Source organism: Monodelphis domestica, chromosome 1 (genome assembly GCF_027887165.1).
Source record: "Monodelphis domestica isolate mMonDom1 chromosome 1, mMonDom1.pri, whole genome shotgun sequence".
NCBI lineage: Eukaryota > Metazoa > Chordata > Mammalia > Didelphimorphia > Didelphidae > Monodelphis > Monodelphis domestica.
In genome coordinates, this window is record NC_077227.1 from 672,049,082 (window position 1) to 672,073,640 (window position 24,559).

The window sequence follows — 24,559 nt, forward strand, 5'->3', positions numbered from 1 at the left end:
TTGAGGAAGCTATGACCAATGATTGGTCCTTCTCAGCACTTAAGACTGGTGCTATTATGTGTGATGTCAGTCCAAGCTTTATTGCTTTGGAGTATCCAGGTGGATCAATAGCTCATTGCCACCATGAATACAAAGGAAACTTCTTCCCTTTACCCTGCTGGGTAAAGGTTCAGTTTAAAATGATTCAGTTAAAATCTGCTCAAAGGCAGCTCTTCAATCAAAATATTAGAAATTAATCCAAGCAGGGAGACAAGTCATATCCCCAGTGGGCAATTCTTTTCTCCCTCTCTACCCTTTTGAGATCCTCACAGAAAGAGGCTTGCTAAAACCAGAGAAGTTCAGCAGTGCCCCAAACTCAGCCCCATTAGGGTCCTCTCTCTCCCAAGGCACATGATAGTTACATATTTTCCTCTAGGTTCTTAGTAGGGAGCCATTTGCTTACGAGTTTACTAACAGCCACAATCTGTTGAAATCCTTTAATGTGATATTGGTTCTTGGAGCTCTCTGCTCATCCTTCCCCAAAGGAGAAGAGGTGAAATGTGGTTTCACTTTTAGACAGCTCTTTCTTCTAGTACCCCAACAGAACTTCAGGTCTGGGGCTTTTTCACACAGGGCATATCTGGAGGAGGGGAAGATGGCAATATTTCCTCCAGTAGGAATAAACTATATGGGTATCTCAGTAAAGTCCAGGCAGAAAAATGGGGAGAATGCAGAGGATCGACTGACTACCAAGGCATCATTTTCCCAGTCTCTCTTCTCCGTTTTAAATTCTTCCCAGTCCATATGTACTAATGGAAGAAGAGTGCTCAAGTGGATGAAGATCACCGTACATGACTATGATTAATAAACATTTATTATGGGCCTACTGTATGCCAGACACAGGGCAAAGAGCTTCAGGTGAATGCCTCCACTGCTGTGCTCACCCTCAGAGTTCTGTCTGGTCAAGGGACAGATCTGCACCATCTGAGGCCAGCTACCTCTGGGGAGAAGGCAATTGTCCTCTTTCTTTGCACGTGGTCCAAGAACAAGTAGGCTATAGGACAGGAAAAGTTTAGTTACTGAACTGTTTCTGAGAAAGTGGTTTTACAGCATGAACCTAGAAGACACGTTTATAATGATGCTCCAGAAGTCTTTCTAAAGATGTCGATGCTACCTGCCAGATGTACTATTGTAAGATGGCTAAAAAGTAATAGATGGGAGGGGGAGGAGATATATATGTGTGTAAAAATATGTGTGTATGTGTAAGGTAAGGGTTTAAAAAATGTATAGTCATGGATTGTAAATAACTAAACTTCAGTCCTTTTAAAATGTATTTGCATACAATGATCTAAGACAGTTCCCAAGGGCTCATGATGAAAAATGCCAGAGAATGAACTGATGGAGTCTGACTACAGACTGAAACATACAACATTTCACTCTTTCACTTTTTTGGTTCAAATTCTCTTCCACAAAATGATTAAAATGGAAAAATGTTTTACATGATTGCACATTTAAAGGTAAGATTGCTTACCATCTCAGGGAGGAAGGAGAAAAGGGAGGGTAGGAGAGAACTTAGAACTCAAAAAAAAAAGGAATATTAAAATTGTGTTTTTTAAATCTTTACCTTCCATCTTGGAATCAATACTGTGTATTGGTTCCAAGGCAGAAGAGTGGTAAGGCCTAGGCAATGGGAGTTAAGTGACTTGGCCAGGGTCACACAGCTGGGAAGTGTCTCAGGCCAGATTTGAACCTAGGACCTCCCGTCTCTAGGCCTGGCTCTCAATCCACTGAACTACCCAGCTGCCCCTGTTAAAATTGTTTTTGCATGTAACTAGGAGAAAATATTATTACTTTGAAAACATATTTCTACATCTTACCTCTGTTGGCTTTTTAAAACCCTTCAGAAAAAAAGCAGCTAGCATTTAGAGTGCTTTGCAGTTTGCCAAATGCCTGACCTATATCAGCTCATTGATCCTTATGAGGACTCTGGGAAGTGCTTTTATTATCGTATCTTTGAGATGAGGAAACTTGAGGATGGAAGACTTGCCTAGGGAAACACAGCTGAGTTTCTGGGGGCAGCTAAATAGTGTGATGGATAGAACACCAAGCCTGGAACCAGGAGGAACTTGGGTTCAAATAAATCTGGTTTCAGACACTTCCAAACTGTGACCTGGGCAAGTTACTTAACCCTGATTGCTCAGCCTCTACCATTATCCTATTTTAGAATTGATACTAAGATAGAAAGTAAGGGTCTAAAAAGTAAAAAGTATCTGCAACAGCATTTGAACCCAGGTCTTGCTAATTCCAGGTCTAGTTCTCTATTCATTGAGCCACCCAGCTTTGTATAAGTGCTGTGACATTCTTACTCCAGAGAACCGTTGCCTCTGGCTTCCTGCCCATCATTCTCCTCTAAGCACTTCTCATTCCAGCCAAACAGGTCTGTTCACTGTTCTCCATGCTCAATGGGTCACCGCTCATCTTAATGTCTTTGCACATACTGTCCATCCTCTTCGCTTGGATACACTCACCTTACTTCACCTCTGCCTCAGACAATCTCTGGTTTCCTTCAAAGCCCAACTCAAATATTATCTCCTACAGGAAACCCACCTCAGTGCCCTCCTCCCAGAGTTCTTTTTGTGTATATTTTATTGTTTGTCTCCCTCTGCTTCCATCATGTAAACACCTTAGGGGTGAAAACTGCTGCATTTTGGGCTTTTGCATCCTCAAGGGATTAGCACGATGCTTAATAAATACTTCAAGAATTTAAAACTTTGGAACCAAAACCAAACACGGGTTTAAGAAGACTCAATCATCTCAAACAATCACAATCACAGTCTACTTTTGTATTTGCTGCCCTTTCTGATTTCAACTCCATTGAACAAGATCCTCCTCCCAGGAAAAACTTATCACTTCAAAATTCAGCACCGTGGGTTAACTCAAGCCTTGACTGACACCTTGTCTCCCCTCGGACTGGAGGATTAAAGGGTGGGCTACCAGATTCCTCCCAAAACCTTCCTTTATGGAGTGCAAAAACTAGCCTCTCTGCTCATCCGGCTTTGTATCTGCTGCCCTGCCTAGTTTGAATGCCACCAAACAAGATGCCCCAGTGTTGGGTACCTTCTCCTGTTTCATCTCTGCCTACCCCCTTTTGTGTGTTGTCTCCCCCTTTAGAATGGAAGCATCTTGAGGACAGAACTATCTTTTTATTAATGATATCCCCAACAATTAGCACAGTGCCTGGCAGATGGTAGGTACTTAATAAATGTTTATTGGATTGGAATCACAGGATCTTAAAGATTTGGAAGGGACTTCCCTTGGGGGCCATTGAGTCCAATGCATCTTTGAATAAGCATTCCCTCTAAAACATGTCTAATCAATGGTGGTCTGGTCTTTGCCTAAGGACTTCCAAGGAGGAAGAATCTACTGCTTCCTATGGAAGCTATAATTATTAGGGAATTTTTCCTTATATTAAGGTGCTGGACTTGGAGTCAGAAAGACCTGAGTTCAAGTCCAGCCTCAGATACTTACTAGCTGTATGACCCTGGGCATGTCACTTAAGCTCTGCCTGTTTCCTCATCTGTAAAATGGTGATCATAATAGTTCTCACATCCCAGCGCTGCTGTGAAGATCAAATGAGATGTTTGTAAAGCTGTTAGTAAAGTGCCTAGAAGAGAGTAGGCATTTAATAAATATCATTTCCTTCTTTCCTTCCTAAATATTCTCTTCTATTCCTAGTTCTTCCCTCTGAGGCCAAACAGAATCAAATGATAGCACTTTAACTACTTGAAGAGATGTCCCCAATTTCTTAGGCTGACCCTCAAATGCCATGAGACGCTTCACCATCTTGGTCACCCTCCTGTAGGTACTCTTTGTTTATCAATGTCCACCCCAAAGGGTTCAGGCACAGTCTGACTAAGGGAGGGCACAGTAAGACTCTCACCTCCAAATGCCTGAACACTGCATTAGATTTCTCAGCTTCAGTACCACAGGACTGAACATGTTGCACTGGCAGGTCACTGGGACCCCCAGATCTTTCCTCAAAAGCAGTCTAGTCATGCTTCCCTGAGCTAGACCATTATTCCTCTGAGAAAGGTCTAGGTGTTTTAGTGGATTCTATGTTCTGTAAAAAAGGAAGAAGGGATGGAGAAAAGGAAATTTTAAAATGCACTCTTCCCCACTTTCCTTTTTTGTGGTGAGGGGGGACCATGGATGTGGGATACTGCATACACCATAAAAATCAGTTGACATGTTGATTGGTTTTATCAAACTACTCCCCCCCCCCCTGCCTCATTTTTCTTTCTTATTTTTTGTTACAAGAGGTGATCTTAGTGTAGGAGAGAGGAATATCTATAGAGATGAAAGGGATGTCAAAACAAATGTTATTAATAAAAACAAAAAGAAAATTTAGGAAGAGTCAGTGCTGAAACTTAGAAAAGATAGGAAAAAGAATGATTTCAAGGATTGGCAGAATTTGCTCTCACTTAAATTTCATTAGCATTGGGATTTGGGTTGAAAAGATCATATCACAAATTCCTTACTTTAGGGTAAATAAGATTAAAAGAAAAATCATTTTAGCTGTTGGGTAGGAACTTCTGTTTTCTAATTAGTTTTTCTCAATCAGGGGCTAAGCTCCCTTTCTAGGCTTGAAAAAAGAAGGAAGAAGAGAAAGTAAAGGTGAGTTCAGTCTGTAAGTTACTTGGATTAAAAAACAAAGTCCTCCAATCAAGCTTCTCCAAACAAAAAATATATCACTTGCTATCTTGAGTTTAGAGCAGGAGCCTTCAGTTTCTGTCTGGGACCTTGCCAAGACTCAGTTTCATAGAACATAAAATGAACAACCTCCCTCTTCCTGGGGCAAGGACAGTCTTCACGTCATTTCACACCAGGCTGCTTACGCCTTGCCCATCATTCCTGACCCTTTCCCCTGGCACCTTAGACTGTTATCACTGAGACACTCCAGTCTAAGCTTTCCTCTAATCTCACCTAAATCCAGGCATCTACTTCTCCAAAATTCTCCACACCCCAATCTCCCCCTTCTTCCAGGTCTTCTTTATGTGTAATCTTCACCCATTAGAATGGAAGCTCTTTGAGGTCAGGGACTGTTTTATTTTCATACACATAGATATATGGTCTGCTATACAGTAAGCACTAGATGAATGTTTCCCTGTACTTTCTCCTTCCCTTTTTCCTCTCATCTCTCTCCCTCCTCTGATCTCTCTCTCCCTCTCATCTCCTTTCCCTTTCCCCTCTCATCTCTCTCCCTCCTCTGATCTCTCTCTCCCTCTCATCTCCTTCCCTTTTTCCTCTCATCTCTCTCCCTCCTCTGATCTCTCTCTCCCTCTCATCTCCTTTCCCTTTCCCCTCTCATCTCTCTCCCCCCTTCATACTCACTTTATTCAGTCATGTCAAAAATCTTTAGCAGTTCCTTATCAAGGAACTCTTTTAACTTGTTATAATACACACACATAATGGGGAATAAGTTAGAAAAGGTGACAGCAATCTGCTGAGCTTGATATGAACACCTGTTTTTAATGCCTTCTTTGTTGAAGCTTGATTGGAGGGCTTTGTTTTTAAGTTGAAGCAGCTCATATCCCCAATTCACCTTTATCTTATTCTCCTGACTTTAGTTTCAGCCCCAGAAACAGGCTGAACTTTAATGTGTCCATTCAGGAAGAAAGTGCCAAGAGAATGAGAAAATCTCCCAGAGTAAACATGAGCGATGATAAGTCTCTGACACAAGGTAATATAGTTATCAGTGTTTGTCTCTCACCTACCGTACCTATCCTTCCAAGAAGGCAGAGTCCATTCCTTTCTCATGCTAAGTGACTTGGCCAGAGTCTTAAAGCTAGGAAGGTCTGAGGTCATATTTGAACCCAAGGTCTGGCTCTCAATCCCCTGAGCCACTCAGCTGCCCCCCTCACATTAACTTTTCATCTCTCCCAGGATTGAGCAGTTCCTTATTTCTGGAAGATGCCCTACTGGTAAGAGCCCTGCTTCTCCTCCTTCAGCCTTCTCAGAGCACTTCAATTGGAACCCCTCCAGTCCTCTGCTTAGAGAGAATACTGTAGTTTCTAGTTGTAGACTGCTCCTTCCTTCCACTCTCCTAAGAAATGATGTACCCTTCAGGGATATAAGCAAAGCTCACCCCACGCAACCCCTTCACCTTAGGTTGGGGCTGGTTTCAAGGAGGAAGACAGAACAAGGTCAACCACAGGTGGAGAGAAGGTGGAAACAAGCAGGAGAGAAGGAAAAGCCTGAGGGTTGTTCTCATCTAGCTCGGAGAAGCAAGTATCAGAAGATTAGAGCTTGATAGAGAACTGCTGGCCTCATTGCCTGAGAAACTGGCACCCTGTGTGCCAGGAAACCATGGAGATCAGGGAAAAATGGGGGAACAAGGGGAAAGGAAGATGGGGTGGGCCAGATAAAGGGGGAGGGCTCCCCTCTGAGCAAGAGATAAACCACAGGACTGGGTGGAGGAAAGAATAAATGTAGAGCTCCTACAATATGCCGGAAATCATGCAGAGGGCTTTTAGCAAATATTGTCTCATTTGAGCCACACAACAACTCTGCCTGATTATTATCTCCTTTTTAGGGTTGAGGAAACTGAGGCAAGCAGCGATTGCCACTTGCCCTGGATGGGAAAACCCCTTAGAGTATATAGGTCATTTCAGACATCAGAGCTGATGTTTGAGGAGGGCAGAGACTTCATCTCACTTTAATTTGTCTCCCCCATGACCTGAGCACATCAGGGCGTATAACCATGGTGAATAGAGCCCAGCTATACATAGCCTTTGTCAGAGGTTCTGATGGAAAAGAATTAGAGCAAACTGACAGAATTAATGCCCAAGAGAGTGAAGTGAAGCTTGAAGGGGGTGAAGTGGGGTCTGTTTAGCACTCTTTTATGTGAGGAGGATGAAGTAAACTGTTGATGCTTCATCATCAGTCTTGCTTTTTTTTTTGAGGGACATCTCAGAGATAAAACACTACAGAAGCCCCCCCAAAGATTTAAAACTAGGGTAGCTAGATGTTATAGTGGAGAGTGTCAGGTCCAGAGTCAGAAAGACCAGAGTTCAAATCCGACCCCAGACACTTACTAGCTGTGTGAGTCACTTAACCCTGTTTGCCTCAGTTTCCTCATTTATAAAATGTAAATTGAACTATAGAAAGAAATGGCAAAACACTCCAGTATCTTTGCCTAGGAAAAACCCAAATGAGGTCACGAAGAGTCGGACGTGACTGACAAAAACAAAAAAATTAGAGGCTAAATATTTTATTGATTGAATTGGTTAATACATTCTGACCAGGACAGATTAAACTTCTAAATGCAGAATTTGGATGATCCTCCTAGGATGGAGACTCTGGAGGTATCTGTTATATCTCTAAAATAGAGAGAATGGCATATGCCTAGCCTGGGGCAGCAATTATAAGAAAGACTGAATTGCAAGCTGGGATAAACTACAGATGTTATCTCTTTGTCCCTCTTCAGAATGACATTCTGCTCCCAGCCAGAATACTAATTGGTTTAAAACTAGTTTGCCTAAATGTAGCTTTACAATAAACTGCAGGAATAAAACAATAGTGAGAATTGCAGCTTCTCTGAATTGAAGAGAATATTATTACTGTTTGTTATAGATAATAATAAAAATGATAGCCAAAATTTACATCATGCCTTATGGTTTTCAAAGCACTTCATATATATTATCTCATTTTGATCCTTCAACAACCCTGGGGAGGTGTTATTATCCCCATTTGACAGATGAGGAAACTGAGACTGGGAAGACTTTAAGAGACTTACCTGAGTCCACATAGCTAGTATCTGAGGTTAAATTTGAACTAAGGTCTTCCTGAATCCAGTGGGCAAATAGGTGGCACAGTGGATAGAACACTAGGTTTGGAGACAGGAAGACCAGAGTTCAAATCCAGCCTCATACTTACTAGATGTGTGACCCTGGGCAAGTCATTTAACCTTATTTGCCTCTATTTCCTCATCTGTAAAATGAGCTAGAGAAGGAAATGACAAATCATTCCAGTATCTTTGCTAAGAAAACACCAAAGGAGGGTCGTGAAGAGTCAGATACAACTGAAGGGACTCAAAAACTTCCTAACTTTAAGTCCAGCACTCCATCCAATGCATTACCTCACTGCCCCTTGACTGGAAGCAGGCAGTCAGATCAAATTAACTCCTGAATATCCTTGGTCAATTCACACAACCTCTATAGGTCTCAGTTTCTTCATGTGTAAAAGGAGAGGGGTTGGATTCTGAGGTCCCTTGAGTTCCAAATGTAGGGTTCCTTTAAATCTCTTCTAGACTAGTGAGGGGCAGTAACATTTATATTAAGATCACAGATCTGGAGTTGGAACAGACTTCAGAAGCCATCTAGCATTACTCCTTCATAAAGTTCAGAGGAGAGGCTGGTCATGAATAGAACCTCAGAGGAGAAAGGAAAGAATTGATTTTTCTATGTACTATTATACAACTTGTGGGCAAGGGGCATCCAAGAACTGTTTCTTTTTCTTTTAAGGATTTAGAGAAGGAAGAGAGGAATTTAGGGACATCTTGTCCAATCCCTCCATTTTACAAACAAGAAAACAGAGCCTAGAAAGGCTAAGTAAGTTGTGCAAGATCCCATGGGGAATAAAACACCAGAGATGGGATTTGAACCTAGACTGTCTGACCCCAGAGGCATTAAAACAGGGCTGCCTCATTCTTACTGGATACGTGTCTTTTATGTCCTTCATACCTAATGATCCAGCAAAGGAAGTAAGGTTAGACTTCTCTACCTGAGGGAAGATTGGTTACCTGTGCATTATGATTGAAATTCTCTTGAGAGACTGATTTTTGGATAAGAATATAAGTTTATTGATTATATCAGGTTTGTTGGTTATGCCAGCATCATAACTAATAAAGTGATATATGTCTCCATCATAGTTCTCTTGAGACCAGGGATGACCCCAGCTCAATAGAAGATTTTTAGGAGCTCATTATTCAGGCCCCTCTCTTAAACATCCCATGACATCTTTAATTGGACATAGTCAATTAAGAGGTTGTCTATCAGCCTATCTATCCCACCTCTATCCCCACCACAGGTGGAAAGATCACATAGACAGGAAAGGAACCCTTCTCCCTTTCTTCTATTAACTAAATTCTATTGAAAATGAAGACATTCCTTGGGATTCCCAAAGACAAAGAAAATGCAAAATCATCAGACTAGATGGCATCTCTGACTCTGATTGAAAAGACAGGAATACACAATAATTCTCCCCAACACATAAAATAAATGAAAAATAAATTCTCTCCTGTGTCCTTTCCTATAAACTTGGGTTTCCAAGGCTCAACTCCACCTACACTATAGGAACAAGATGGCTTTTTAGAAAAATTCATCTCCATGCATTCGCCATGAAGCAGTTCTCTTTAGATTCCCCCATGAATACAATGTGCTCAAAAATATGAACAGGGTTTATGTTCTGCTTAAGAAGTAATTGTTTCCTAAGATGTTGTACAACAGCTTTGCAAACCTGGCTTAATTTCTGTCATTTACCTGGATGGGTGGATGAAAACAACACTTCCTGATCTATCAGGGTAAGGTGAGCCCTGAAACAGGCTTCTTGTTGTCTCGAGGCAGGAGTTCCATCTTGGACCCCTTTGGCAGGCTGGTGAAGTCTAAGGATCTTTTCTTGGAATACTGTTTCTGTAAGACTGGGTCTCCCAAACTCACTCAGGATGGAACTATAGGGGCTACTCATGAGCCAATCTCCCTTCTGATAGGCATTGGTATTTATTTGACCAGCTCTGCCCCCATTCTGGGATGGTTTGCCCTTCCTCAGGCAGCCTGGTGCATTCCTCCTCCCCCAAACTTCCAACTCTATCCCCCACGTCCCACAAAGGGTGCTAGACTTAATGAAGCCACCAGATTGCCTTAGCTCCATGAAGCTTAGAATTCCTAAATTTGAATCATCTGCCAGCCTTGGCCTTCCAGGAAAAGTTTTTAATGAATAAAATAAAATGCATATTTATATTAAATTCAATTATATTGAAATAAGACTAACAAAGCATTAAAGAAAAATTCTTAAGACCCCCCAGTTAAGAATCTTTGTTTTTTGGGTCTTGGGAAGATGTACTTGGGGAGAAATAAGTGCCCCACAATCTCTAAAATGGACAACTTCCTCCTCCAAGAGATGACACATGCATTTAATAACAAAAAGCTTAAATTCAGTTGGGTTTCAGTTTCCTTCTGACAAGGAAAAGTTTACAGATAAAACATTCCAGACTAAAAACATACAAAGGTTATTGGCTGCTGTGTTCAGAAACTCCCATGGAACAGCCAGTATCAGATCAAACCACGTGAATGGAGTGTTCTGATTTACTCCCAAATTTGCTCCAAGGCTTCCCCATTGAGCTGTTAGGAAAGGACGTCACCTGGATAGATTTAGCTTCTGAAAGAACGGAAGGTGAAAATAACCTCGTCCACATGCTGCCCTTCTAGACCAGCTGGCTGGAGGGGAAAGGGCATCTCGACTCTATCTGGAGTCTGCCAGCTGTCCAGGAAAGCAGGGAGCCCCGCAGGAGCCAAGGCTATGAGGAAGCTTATTGCTTTAGACCTGATCCCACCAGACTTTTGCCGATGACCCAGGAAAAGAGACAATCAAAGGGACTCCCTGAGGGAGAGAAAATGTCACATAAGCCTTCAAGGGCCTGTCAGGCTTTCCCAACATTTCTATAGATCTACAAACCTATGAATAGTTTCCCTAGAATTTACAAAAGCATCCTAAGCACTAAAGGCCCACTCAGAGAAAGTCACACTGGGAACAGAAAGTGGGTCCTTAGAACATCATGATCAAGGCTGAAAAATGATATGGAGAATTTTATTTTATTTTCTGTTTTCTCTGGCTCATTGGAAGATAAGGGACAAAGGATAAAAAAAAAAAAACCTTTTCAGTTTTATTCATCTTTCCCTAGAGGCACAATGTTCTAGGAGAACTATGTTAGATCTAGAGTTGAGGACTTGGGTTTTATACCCTCTTTGCTATCTGTCACCAATGTGACTTTGGACAGATCACTCTGTGCATCCATTTCCTTCTAGATGAAATAGAATGGACTTTGGATGAGGTCAATGGTAAAGTGATAAGACTGGCTCTAGCTTCCAGGTTCAGATCTCATCTTTGATGTTTATACCTATGTCTTAGGTAAGTCACAAACTTTCCTGGGTGTCAGTTTCCAAAGTGAGGGGAGGTTTGACTAGAGGTCCTCTAAGGTCCTTCGGTACCATGGAAAGAGCTAACTCTAGAGTGAGAAGAGCAGGCTTATGGCAATTAAATAGCTGAGTGACCCTTCCTCTTAAGTCTTTGGTGGACCCATTTCCCCACCCAAGATCTCTTGGAACCACAGAAAAGAGCACTGGCTCTACTTAGAGGACATGAGTTCAAGTCCCACATAAGGAACTTAGTTTAACCTCTCTTGGCCTCAGTTTTCTCATCTAAAAAAAAAAGAGGTAGCTGAACGAAGTAAGGTGGCCTGAGGTCTCTCCCAGTTTTACTTATAGGATTCTATAATCCTTTCAGTTCCAATTTAAGCTTACATTCCTTTCATAAAGACAAGAGAGCAAACCACTTTAACCAGTGCCCGAGTTACTGGGGTTTAAAGGTTATCAAGGGGGGAAAAAGCCACATGACAGTCAATACGAGAAAAGATTCACTATAATCTCAATGTAACTGTTTTCCCCAGTATATACATAAAGAGTTACCCATTGCCTAGAGTGATGATGGAAACAACCCAGAGATTTAGTTCGGCATCAGCATTTCCCCCTAAGAATGGCTCAGCTGATGGTTTTTCAAGCTAAGCAACAGATAGGCATGTCATTTAGAAAACAGTTATAAATGTACATTGACAGCTGCTTCTAGGGCCATAAAAAGATGACTATTAAAATATGTATAGCAGAGGAATGTCATATTAGAAGTTACATGATGTGCTTTGGTTAGAAATAGACAGGCTGTTGAGGAAGCTGAAGTCAATTATCAAGAAAGGATATTGTAGAAATGTACCTTTTTTGGTCAAGGCAAAGGACAGGGTATAGTTTCTCAATCTAAAATAACCATATAAAAATAACCAAAAGGCTTTTGATGGTCTTGATTCTGAGAAGAGGCCCAAGAATTCATTAAAATGCCTCACCTTGGAGACCTGAGAAGGCTTTTTGTGGACACCCATGCTCCACCACATACCCAAAGTCCTTTTTATTTCTGAGTGCAATGTGACTTCAGGTAGGAGAAGAGCAATGATTTGACTGAGCAGAGCCACTGACTTTTCAGAATCCTCTGCACTTCAGTGAATCCGTTTGTACAAAAATAATGTTTGCCCTTTGGGGATATCAGATGAATAAGGAACTTCAAGTCCCTGGAAAGTAAAGTATGAAGCATATATGAGGCAGCAAGGTGGCACAGAAGATAAGAGTGCCAGCCCTGGAGTCAGGAAGACTCAGGAAAACCAGAATTCTTGGAGGGGAATACACAGATGGTAATCAGAATTGTGAATATAAATGGGATGAACTCACCCATAAAATGGAAATAGGTAGCAGAATGGATTAAAAACAAGGAAGACCAGAATTCAAATCCAGTCTTAGATACTTAATAGCTGTATGATCCTAAGGAAGACATTTTACCTTGTTTGTCTCAGTTTTTTCTTTATCTGTCAAATGATCTAGAGAAGGAAGTGGCAAACCACTCAGTATCTGCCAAGAAAATTGTAAAATGGAGTCATGAAGAGTTGGACACAACTGTATAATAAAAAAGTATAAATTAGTAGGAAAGAGGATGTCAAGAGTTTTGGGAAAAAATAAATCTTATTGATAGAGCAATTCATGTTAGTAGAGATCAAGGTCTCTCAAATTCTGTGTATCATCATGATGTTTGGCCCTACTAATATATTGCCCTACACATGGTCATGTTCAGTCCAGCCTCACTCTCAGAAAACAGCTATTCATGGGTACTCCCAAAACATGGCCACACCACCCATCACTTCATTGCATAGAAGCTTAGAATCATCTCACAGTTGCGGTGGGACTGCAAGTCATTTTGTTTAATCTCTTTCTGGCACAAGTACCACCCTCCAACCCACTCTTTAGCTTATTTTTACGTGTTAAAATGGCAACCCCTCAAAGGCAGGGTCTGTCTTTCCATTTTTATTTATTATCTTCTCAGTGCAAAGTACAGTTCCTGGAACATAGGAGTTTTTTTTAAGCCCTTATCTTATCTCTTATTTTGATGTAAGTATCCAAGGCAGAAGAGTGGTAAGGGCTAGACAATTTAAGGCTAAGTAACTTGCCCAGGGTCACATAGTTAGAAAATGTCTGAAGGTAGATTTGAACCCAGATTTTAATTCCTCCCTACCCTAGAGCTACTTCTCTATTCATTGAGCCACCTCACTACACCCATAGGCAAGTTCTCAAAAATATTTGTTGACTTGACTTGAAGAGTGTTTGGAAGAGGAACTCACAGCCTCCTGGGTTAGCTCTTTCCACACTTTTACAGAACTATGATAGGAAGTTTTCACTTCAAGTCCAGATCTATCTCAAATTTACTCGTAATTGAAACAGAAACAAAACTCAAAAAAATTCATAAAGGGAGAAATTCAAATACGTGTAGAAGAGGCAGGAATAGGGGAAGATTTTCATCATGATTTGTGATAGTTTTTATACTATGGACCATTTGAAGAGACAGCTGCCAGGAAAGACTATTTTCATGGGAGTGGAGTTAATGTAACTTTACCCCTCAATAAAGGAAGTCTGAGTGGAAGTGAAACCAAGGGAGCAAAAAAAAGGAACCCAGAAGATTTCATAGGTTCTTAGAGGCTTTCCACAATTTGTACAAGGTTTAGAAGGCTACCTTTTATAAAGCCAGGCCAGGAGACAGGCGATTTTGGCTTCAATTCTGGCCTCAGATACCTCCTAGTTGTGTAACCTTGGGCAAGTCACTTAATTCCAAATTGCCTAGTTTTTATTGCTCTTCTGCCTTGGAACTGATAATTAGTATCCATTCTAAGACAGAAGATAAGGTTTAAAAAAAAGTCTATTTTATCCTACAATGTACAAAAATATTGATAAATAACTATTTTTGTGGGGGTAGATAACTGGAAATGAAGGGGGTGCCCATCAACTGGGGAATTGGCTGAAGAAATTACCATATATGAATGTATGAATGCTGTAAGAAACAGTGAAATGGATGGATTCAGAGAAATCTGGAAAGACTGGTATGAACTAAGGCAGAGTGAGGTGAGCAGAACCAGAGTAATTTATACCCTAACAACAACACTGTAAAAAAGCAACAATCCTGAAAGACTTCAAGAGACACAATGATGACCAGCCAAGATTCCAGGGGTCCCATGATGAAAAATGCTACCAACCTTCTAACAGAGGTGATGGACTAGAATGAGAACACACATTTTTGGAAATTGCTAATAAGGGGTTTGTTTTGTTCAACTATACATATATATATATTTTTTTTTTTCTTTTAATGTTTCAAAGTTTGGGGAGGTAGATGGGAATGAGAGAAAAATATAAGTTTAATTGAAGAAATCTTAATTAAAAAAAACAAACAAACTACCTTAACATGATTTACAAAACACTGAGGTTAGCTTGAGTTTTGATCATCCAGCAAATCCATAGAAACAACTGTATTGGACATCAGTGTCTGCTGCCCTGAGCAAAAGGGCTATCTTGAAAGAATTGAAAATAAAAAGTCTTACAAGAACATTTATCTTCCTAGTTCAAATCTTGCCTTAATAGACACTTATCCTAGACAGGTCATTTAATTCTGTTTGCCTCAGTTTCCTCATCTACAAAATGAGCTAGAGAAAGAAAGGTAAACCACTCCAGTATTTGCTAAGAAAATAAAATCACAAATGGGATCACAAAGTGTAGGACGTGACTGAAAAACAGCAACAAAATTTCATGTTCTCTTGGGAAGAAGGCTAAAAGTTAAAATGCTAGACCTTGAAGATGCCTAGTCAACACCCCACACTCCACTACATTTCCCAAATACTTTTTATATCTCAATAAAATATGACTATTCACAATGACTTAAAAAAAAAACAAAACAAAACCTAACCTTCTGTCTAGAAGGTTCTTGGGCAGAACAGCAAAGGCTAGGCAATTGGGGTTAAATGACTTGCCCAGGAGCTTATAGCTAAAGTATCTGAGGTCACATTTGAGCCCAGGAACTCTTATCTCTAAGCCTGGTTCTCTATTCACTGAGCCACCCAGCTGCCCCCAGCCAATGACTTTTCATGGGACACTGAGAGATGTTACAGAATCATAACAATTCAGTTTCTGAAAACTTCACAAAGATTATAATACTCTTTGATCTTTCCTCTTCCTTTCCCTCTATCTTGGATTTGAGAACTGACTCAGATTGAAACTTGCCATTCTAAGGAAGTCAACTTCACTTAGTCTTGGATTTCCCATCTGTTAAATGTGGATAATGTTTTCACTACCTCACTAGGGTCATTGAGAGTAAAGGGATTTTTATAAACACTAAGATGTCGGGTGGTATAGTGGATAGAGCACCATGCTTGGAGTCAGAAAAGACCCGATTTCAAATATGGCCTCAGATACAGAATTTGTGACCCTGGGTAAATCACTTACCCCCGTTTGCCTCATTTTTCTCATCTGTAAAATGAGCTGGAAAAGGAAATGGCAAACCACTCCAGTATCTTTTTGAAGAAAACACCAAAGGAGAGTCATGAAGAAGCAGACACATCTGAAATGACTGAATACCAAGATGTTACAAAAATGTGATTATGTGATTCAATAATGAAGACCACACTCACCTAGTCAGATACACACACAAGAAGCCACAACCATAGAATATTTAATTTTTATTCTTAACCATCCACTACAAAATAGCTAATACAAATCTCCAACTTGGTTTTTTTTTCACAATATGCCACTAATAATCCAATAACTTCTCTAAGAAAGGCTGCCCCAGTTAATACCTAATTACCACAAAAAAGAAACATCAAAGAAGTCACACATCACTGAGATAAATAAAAAAGCTCCTATATCAGGCCTTGAAAATTGGGAGAACTTCCAGTACTACCAAACTGCCAAATGAAGTCCATTTATCTCTGCTTCTCACAATTACCCCTATCAGCTTTGATAACTACCATGATGACAGCAATTGAAATGGTAGTAAAGGGCTGAATGCTCACATTCTGATTTTTCCTGGGTGCAGAAATTCTGGACCTCCTTCTGTAATGTTTTCTAGAGCTCAAGAGGCTACAAGTTAATGGTTCTAATGTGAATAATAGCCAAGTGAGTTGATATTATTTATCAAGTATATACTATACTGGGACAGAAATCAGAAAAGCAGCAAGAGTTTATGTACAAGTTGTGTTAAGGAATACTATCTCTCAGTAAGAAATGATATGGGGATACATAAATAAAAGCTAAATATAAAACCATATGAAAGAATTCTCTAAATCATCAAAACAATGCTGAGATATCACTTCATATCTATCACACTGGTTAAAATGAAAAGGGAAAACCAACATATGTTGAAAGGAATGTGGAAAAATAGGGACACATACACTGTCGGTGGAACTGTGAACTGATCCAACCATTTTGGAGAGCAATACAGAATTATGTCCCCAAAATTATAAAATTGCATATAATACCTTTTGACCCAGAAATATTCTTTTAAGTCTGTTTCCTAAGGTGATCAGGGAAATGGGAAAAGAATCTACATATTTTAAAATATTTATAGCATTTCTCTTTGTCCTGGCAAAGAATTTGAAATTATGGGGGAATGCCCAAACAAGTTGCAGCATATGACTGTGATGTAATACTACTGTGCCATAATGATGAGCAGGTTTTTTTTTTTAATATGGAAAAACCAATATGCAATTATAAAGAGCAAACTAAGCAGAACCAAGAGAGCATTATATAAAACAATGAAAATATAGACAGAGTTTTTTTTATGTGTGCATTTTTTAAACCCATACCTTCTGTCAGTATCAATTCCAAGAAAGAACAGCAAGGGCTAGGCAATTAGACTTGCCCAGAATCACAGAACTAGGAAGTGTCTGAGGCTACATTTGGACCTAGGTTCTTCCAGTTTCAGGTTTGGCACTCTCTCCTTGCTAAATGATGCTACCTAGATGCTCCTATAAATATATCTTTTTGTTAAATAATACCTTCTTTACTGCAGGAGGTTAGGCAAGGAGGGAGATATCTGGGAACTTTAATATAATTAAAAAAAACAAATAAGTTAAATTAAAAAAAAGCAATGATGTTGCTTTCAGAAAAATATGGGAAGACTTATAACAGCCAAGGCAAAGTGAGGGAAGCAGAACCAAGAGAACATTGTACACAGTAACAGCAATATTGTAACAATATTCGACTGTGAGAGTCTTAGCTATTCTGATCAATACAATAACCTATGACAATCCTAAAGGATTCATGATAAAAAATGCTATCCACTTTCAGAGAGGGAACCGGTGAAATCTGAGCACAGATTGAAGCATTTTTTTCCCCACTTAATTTTTCTTGCCTTCTTTTAGTGGTGATGGTGAAGGCAAGAGGGGAAGCAATAAGGCTAATGTGGAAATATACATTGCATGATATATATATAAAATCGGTATTGTGTTTCTTATCTTCTTAATGGGTGGAGAAGGAACTATAGAAAGGGGGAGAATTTTTAACAGAAAATTAAAAAAAAAAAAGAAAAAAAGTGATTCCTAAGTTTTCTTCAGGATTTTCAGTAAAGATGGTCTCATGAAAGGTTACAGAGAACATAAACTTGAGCAAACATCTGCAAACAGCTCCAAAAGAGACGAATGAGAGAAATCTCAAAAGAAGCAGAAGTAAGCTTCTCTTTCCAGTTCAAAAAAAAATCAAAGTATCTGCCAGAAAAAGGGTGGAAGCTGATAGAGGGGTTGAATTAAGGAAGTTGATGCCAATGCAGCTAAACCAGCAGTAGAGGAAGGAGAAGGATTGCAAAGGGAAGTCAAACACACTTCAGAAAGCAGGCTGGAAGCCAAGAACAGCAGAAAGGAGAGAAGCCATCCCAAATTCCTTCACTCAGAAGAAAAGCAAGCAAGATGCAAGCCAGTCCTAGCTCTAATAATCAAGGGGATGAGGCCAGATCAGAAGCTAGAGACTGAACCAGACTCCATGGGTCACTGGATCCATCTGTAAATTAATCAAAGTCCTGGGATCAATGGAAGGCAGCATGGCCAACAACCCAATATCTGTGGTCCAGCGTGGTGTATTAAGGAAGAGAAAAGACTGCATTTTGTTTGACAGAGACATGTGACACAGAATCACATGGGACCCTGAATCAAGATGCCAAGCAAGGAGGTTGGGGGAGGTTTGTCCCAAATGACAACAGATTTTCCTTCTGGAGCAGAAGTGTGACTATCAGCTACAATTTCAATTATAAAAGATACCACTGGTCCTTGGAAGATATCAGCTGTGGAGAGGGACTACTTCAGCCAGACAGATTGGAGAGTACAAGGAAGATTTATCTACTTGGCTGGGAGCTGTTATCTTTCCTTTTAGACTTTGGCCTATCTTGGACTCAACTTTGTGAGATACTATTTATGTGGAACTTAACTTATTTAGCTTAGGAAGTTAGCCAATAGGATAGTTATTAGTTTTGGCGATAAGATTTAGAAATTTCCCTTTTCCTTGTTACCATCACTCCTATCCCATTTCCCCATTAATAAACTCAAAATATTTAGATGTTTATCTCTTATTTCTTCCCCTTAAACATCCCATAATAACAGCGGGGATGGCTACAAAACTGACAAAGATAAAAAAATGACTGAGAACTATAAGAGTATGTGGATGAAAGAGAGAAAAAAATGGGGATTAAAAAGAGAAAAAAGTGAAAATAAAATAAAATAGAAAGTTAGAAGAAAAATAGTTTCAAAGAGAAGGTGGAAAATCTTTTTTTTCACAAAAATGTCAGCTTTACATTTTATTTCACATTGATAGAAACTGTGAAAAAAGATGTACATCTTCCCATCTACAGCAAAACATTTCAACAGAATATAAGAGATTTCTTACCATAAATAAAGTAGTAATATTTTGCTGATTTTCATAACAACTAAAACAGTTTGTTCTTCAAAATAAAGGTGATTCAGTAAATGATTGTTTAAAAATTTTAAACCCTATACGGTATACACTATATAGTACATTGCTAAATTATATCCACTAGGTGTCAATTAGCACCTATTTTAAAGGTGGAAAATCTTACCTAGGTGGTAGATATAATCCTGGACCTGGAGTTGGAAAGATCTGAGATCAAATCTAGATTCAGACACTTACTGGTTGAGTGATTCTGGGCAAGTTACTTAATCTCTATTAGCCTCAATTTCCTTAACTGTAAACTGTGGAGAATAATAATAGCACCTACCTCTGAGGGCTTTGGTGAGGATCAGATGGAATGATTGTAAAGTGTTCACTTACACAGAATAAGTATAATATAATTGTTAGCTATTCATGTGATTATTACCTAAGTAGCAGACTCCTCAAAAAATAAGAAATTGGAGCAAATAGAACACAATGTCTCCATAAGACAACAGGAAGTATTAGAACAAAATCACAAGACTGAAAAAAAACACAAGAAATGTAGTTATCTTTTATCAAAAACAACTGACCTAGAAAAAAGGTCAAGAAGAGATGATTTAAGAATCATAGATTCTAGGGCAGTCTGGAGGACATGGTTTTAAATCTGGCCTCAAACACTTTTTCAGCTGTGTGACCTTGGACAAATCACTTTACTGAAACTGGCTGTCCCTTACTGCTCTTTGCTTTAGAACCAATAATATAGTATCAATTCTAAGATAGAAAGTATAGGTCTAAAAAAAAAAAAAGGAGAATCATAAGATTCCCTGAAAACCATGACTGAACAGAAAGCCTCTATATTACATTTTAAGACATCACAAAAGAAAACTGTCTATCTCTTAGAACCTTATTTGTCTCATCTCTGAAACTCAAACAGTTTGGTCCCTTCCATCTCTAAATCTATGACCTTCTAACCACAAACTTTCAAAAAAGAATATTTAATCTCCTGCTTCAGAGTGATAATAATTAGGAGCTAGAGATTACACCCTAACACCTGCCAACCATCTCACTACACAGATCACTTGTGATATTGGGGGTAAGGGGGAGCATGAATGGTCCTGTCTAAGCCATTTCAATGGTATCATCATTTGAATCAAGTCTGGCTGATGAGAGAAAAGCTTTGACACTGGGGGGAGCAAGTCAGCAGCATCCCTTATGAACACATGGGCTCATATCCTCTTGGCCCCTAGAATTTTGTTACTTACATGGTAATTTTCTGACAACAATCCTGTGAGATGAGTATTACAAATATTATTCTCATTTTACAGCTAAGGAAACTGAGGCTCTGAGAGCTTCTCAATTATATGGAAATAACCGTCATGCCTCAGCTGTCTTCCCACTCTGCTTTTTAGATTTCTTCTACTAGCAAATTCTTCCTGGAACCTCCATGTAGGGGAAGGGGTCAGACCAGCCACCTTGGGGGGGCCTCCTTTTGTCCCAAAATCCTGCTTTTTTAGTTCTCCTTTTATGTTTTATCTTCTTCTATTAAAAAAGAATCTTTTTTAAGTTAGGGGCTATCTTTTTTGCTTGTACTTATTTTGAAGTTTAAATTATGATTTTTAAATTGTATTTTTATTTTGCTTTGTTTTTTGTTTATTATCTTTTTAGGTTTTATTTTTAAAATTTTTTTCATGGCTATTTGATTCTTGTTGTCTCTCTCCCCTCTTCCTTCCCCACTCCCAGAGTTGACAACTTATACATGTATTATCACTCAAAATCTATTTCCATATTATTCATTTTTGTAATAATCTTCTAAAACCCAAACCCCAAATCATATACCCATATAAATAAATGCATGTTTTCTTCTACATTTCTACCCCCACATTTCTTTCCCTAGATTTGGATTTTCTTGCTTTAATTTTTTAAAAAAATCCTTTCCTCAGTCTTAGAATTGACACTAAATATGGGTTCAAAAGCAGAAGCTGAGCAATAGGGGTGAAGTAACTTGCCCACGATCACACAGCTAGGAGGTATGTAAGGTCAGATTTGAACCCAGGATCTCCTGTCTCTATGCTTGACTCTCCATCCACTGAATCACTTGACTGGCCTTACACTAAGGTTCCTTCCAACTCTCAAGATTCTAGGATCCTATAATGATAGAAAGTTTAGGTTCTCTGCTAGGATACTGGGGAAAATGCTTTGAGTCAGGATGGACTTCCTCGCTGATCTTTAAATTATATGACATCAGGCAAGCACCCACATACACACATTTACAAACTGAATTTACTAACCAGTTGGGATAAGAGTATCATCCACAGGCAAATAAGCTTCAGCATTTATACAGATTTCATGATCATATATATTTGGAGAACCCTAGAAGAACAAAGAGGAAATGAGTAGTGGAGAAAGGGATTTAACATTTAACATGGTATATAATATAGTTTTATATTATATTTATCTTTATTTATTATAAATATATAAGATATAAGATAACATTTAAATAAATACAAATAAGTATATATCATAATAATAACAATGGTTTATAATCTTGAGAGAGGAAATATTTTTTATGGCAATGATGCCAATCAAGGCTTTATAATGTATAAGGCAATGATCACCTATAATTCATATTATCTCTTCATTTCCTTAGTGTAAGAAGGGGCCTCTCTTGCAAGACTGGTCATCCCAGAAACAGAACAACCAACCAGATTAGAAAATGCTTTATGATACTGTCAGCCACAGAGTGAACTTTCCGGCCTAGATACAATCAGTCTATCAAGAGGTCAGAAATAAGAGTGGTTTTAAACTATTTCTGACTGCTGATGAGATTAGTCTGCAACTCATTTTGTTCCCTTTTCTCACAAGCCAACCACGAACACAGTGAGAATCAACAGCAATATATTACAAATGGCTTGTATCATGCAGTTTGGAAGGTGATCAATTAACAGGCATTTATAAAGCACCTATTATAGGCCAGGCAAAAAAAGACAAAATTGAAACAGGCTTTGCTGTTAGGGAATTTCCATTCTATTGAAGAAAACAACCTGAACACATATAAGTAAATTCAGAATATGTTCACAGAAACTGCAAAGTAATTTGTAGGGATTGGACATGAAGAGACTTGTTAAATTTAATTGTGTGGTTGAGACTGAAATATATTAATGAGGTGGTCACCAGGGATTTAATTTCTAAATCCCAAATGAATTACTAAAGTAAATGGAATTTATGGTAGTTTTATTTACAATAGAGGGAAGATATTAAGGAATGAGAGAGAGAGAGAGAGAGAGAGAGAGAGAGAGAGAGGGACAACTCCGGCTTCCTCTAAGCCAGGTAGGAAAAAAGTCTCAAGATGATGGGCCTTTCTCAAGAAAGGCAGGGTTACTTAACACCTTTTTTTGTTAGTTTACCTTTTGTAGTTAACACCTTTTTTGTAGTTAAAATGGGTAGATCTACTTCAAATACTGAGTTACCATCTTTTGGGGATTAAAATCTAAAAATAGACTGGATTACAATTCAATCTTCCCAATAAAGGAAGAGCTAAGTACCTTCATTGTTCCAATCAAGAGGATTATAATTTAATCTTCACAACAAAGGAAGAGCTAAGTACCTTCATTGTTACAATCAGGAGATAGTTAAATCCAATCTTCATAGAATCCTGATTCTTTTAAAATAAGACACTAGTTATCATAATTAATCAGCCACAATAGGTGATTAATCTGGGGCAATGATTAATGAATGATTAGGAGAAATATAGTAAAATTAATAGAAATCCAGTAATTATATTTTATATGGGAAATGGTTAAACTATGCAGTAAATCTGTCTACTTCTTTTTCTCATAAGCCAGCATTTGCAATAGGATGTGACTCATCAAGTCAGCAGAAAGCTTATCAATCATATAAGACATTTCCAGATGATGAATGATGGGGGCTTTGGAAGTGTGCTGACCCCTTGACTGAGGGACATTGCTAGTATATCAGATTTAAGGCCATCCCAACCAAGATTTAATAAAAAGCAGAGACATCTCTTTAAGAAGACAGCATCCAATCACTGCTAGAAAATATACTTCCTGCCCATAGATCCCTAAATGGATCTCTCATTGTTCCAAAATGTATCTTTTATCCATTTATCCTAAACAGATATCCCCACCCATTATTCCTAAATGGACCTCCTGCCCATTGAGACCTAGAACTGGTGGTTGACTATTGGAAGTGGGATTCTGAATGATATAATTTTAAGGTATAAAAAAGAGAGAAAACCCAATCAATTGTCTTAGATTCTGAGGAAAATCTAATGACCCAGCTTTGTTGAGAGACATTGGTCTTTCTCATTATACCTGTGATTGGCTTGGAACTTTGCTTCTTTGTTTTATTTTAGATTGACTGAAAACTATTTGCTACCAATGAGGAAGTGTCTCAGGGGTAAGGGAGAGGGAAGGCTATAGGGAATAGAAGATGGCCCTTGAATTGAGCTTGCAAGGAAGGCACTGAGCCTGGAACTGCAGGATCTTATTAGCTGTGTGCCCCTGGGAAAGTCATTTAACACTGTTTACCTGTAAAATGAGTTGGAGAAGGAAATAGCAAACCACTCTAGTACTTTTGCCAAGAAAACCCCAAATGGGATCACGAAGGTGACTGAATACAATTGAACAACAAAAATTCTACCAGTTGGAGTTAAAAAAGAGTGGCAAGTCTAAGCATGGGGAAATGCATGGAGATAAAGAGTGGAAATGTTGTTTATGTAGAACAGAAATCATGTCAAATTTTACTGGAAGACAGAAGGTGAAAAGAGGGGTGGTATGTAATGAGCCTGGGAGGGCAGGATGCAGACAAACTTGGAAGGGCTTTGAATACTAAGCACAGGAGTTTCTATTTTGTCCTAAAGAGAATAAGGAACCATTGAAGCTTCTTGAGCAGGAATTACCATGGTCATACTTGTACTTTAGGAGTATGATTTTTGTATGAAGGAAGCATTCAAGAGACTTTACATAGGGAGACCAGTTAGGCGATCCTTGCAATAGTTTAGGTGAAAAGTGATTAGAGACTTGCTTAGGGTTGGGAGGGCCAGATGAATTGAAAGAAGAGAACGTATGCAGGAGATGCTGCAGAGGTGGTTGTTGTACATCCTTCACAAAAGTGGTACTTTGGGATAACTATGTGGCACAATGGAGAGAATGCTAAGCCTGTGTGAATCTTAAAAACTGCTCAGACTGTACTTGATTTGATTTAGCTATTTCCTTATTGTAATAATGGAGATACTTGGTCTAACAAGAATCAGTTATGTCTTGGGAACTTTACATTACTTCACCCATACTTAGACATACTTTAGGGGAAGATAAAGTTGTAAATTCCTGATTGAAAAATGAAGGTACTTAGCTCATACCTTATAGTGAAGCTAGAACCTTAAGCTAAGTCTAGTTTTAGATCTAATACAAAAAGGTGTTAAGTATCTATAAAGGTTAAATTAATCACAAAAAGGTCAAGTAACTAACAAAAGGCAAGCTTAACAAAGAAGTGTGAAGTAG

General features: G+C 38.9%; 1 protein-coding gene across 1 annotated transcript in view; it reads right to left on the minus strand.

The window, feature by feature from the left end:
• GALM (galactose mutarotase) overlaps window positions 1–24,559 on the minus strand; it is a 62,116-nt gene that overhangs the window by 12,024 nt on the left and 25,533 nt on the right. The window contains exon 4 of the mRNA XM_001362988.4: window positions 21,329–21,410. Coding sequence (XP_001363025.2) covers window positions 21,329–21,410 — 82 coding nt within the window. The remainder of the gene's footprint in view (window positions 1–21,328; window positions 21,411–24,559) is intronic.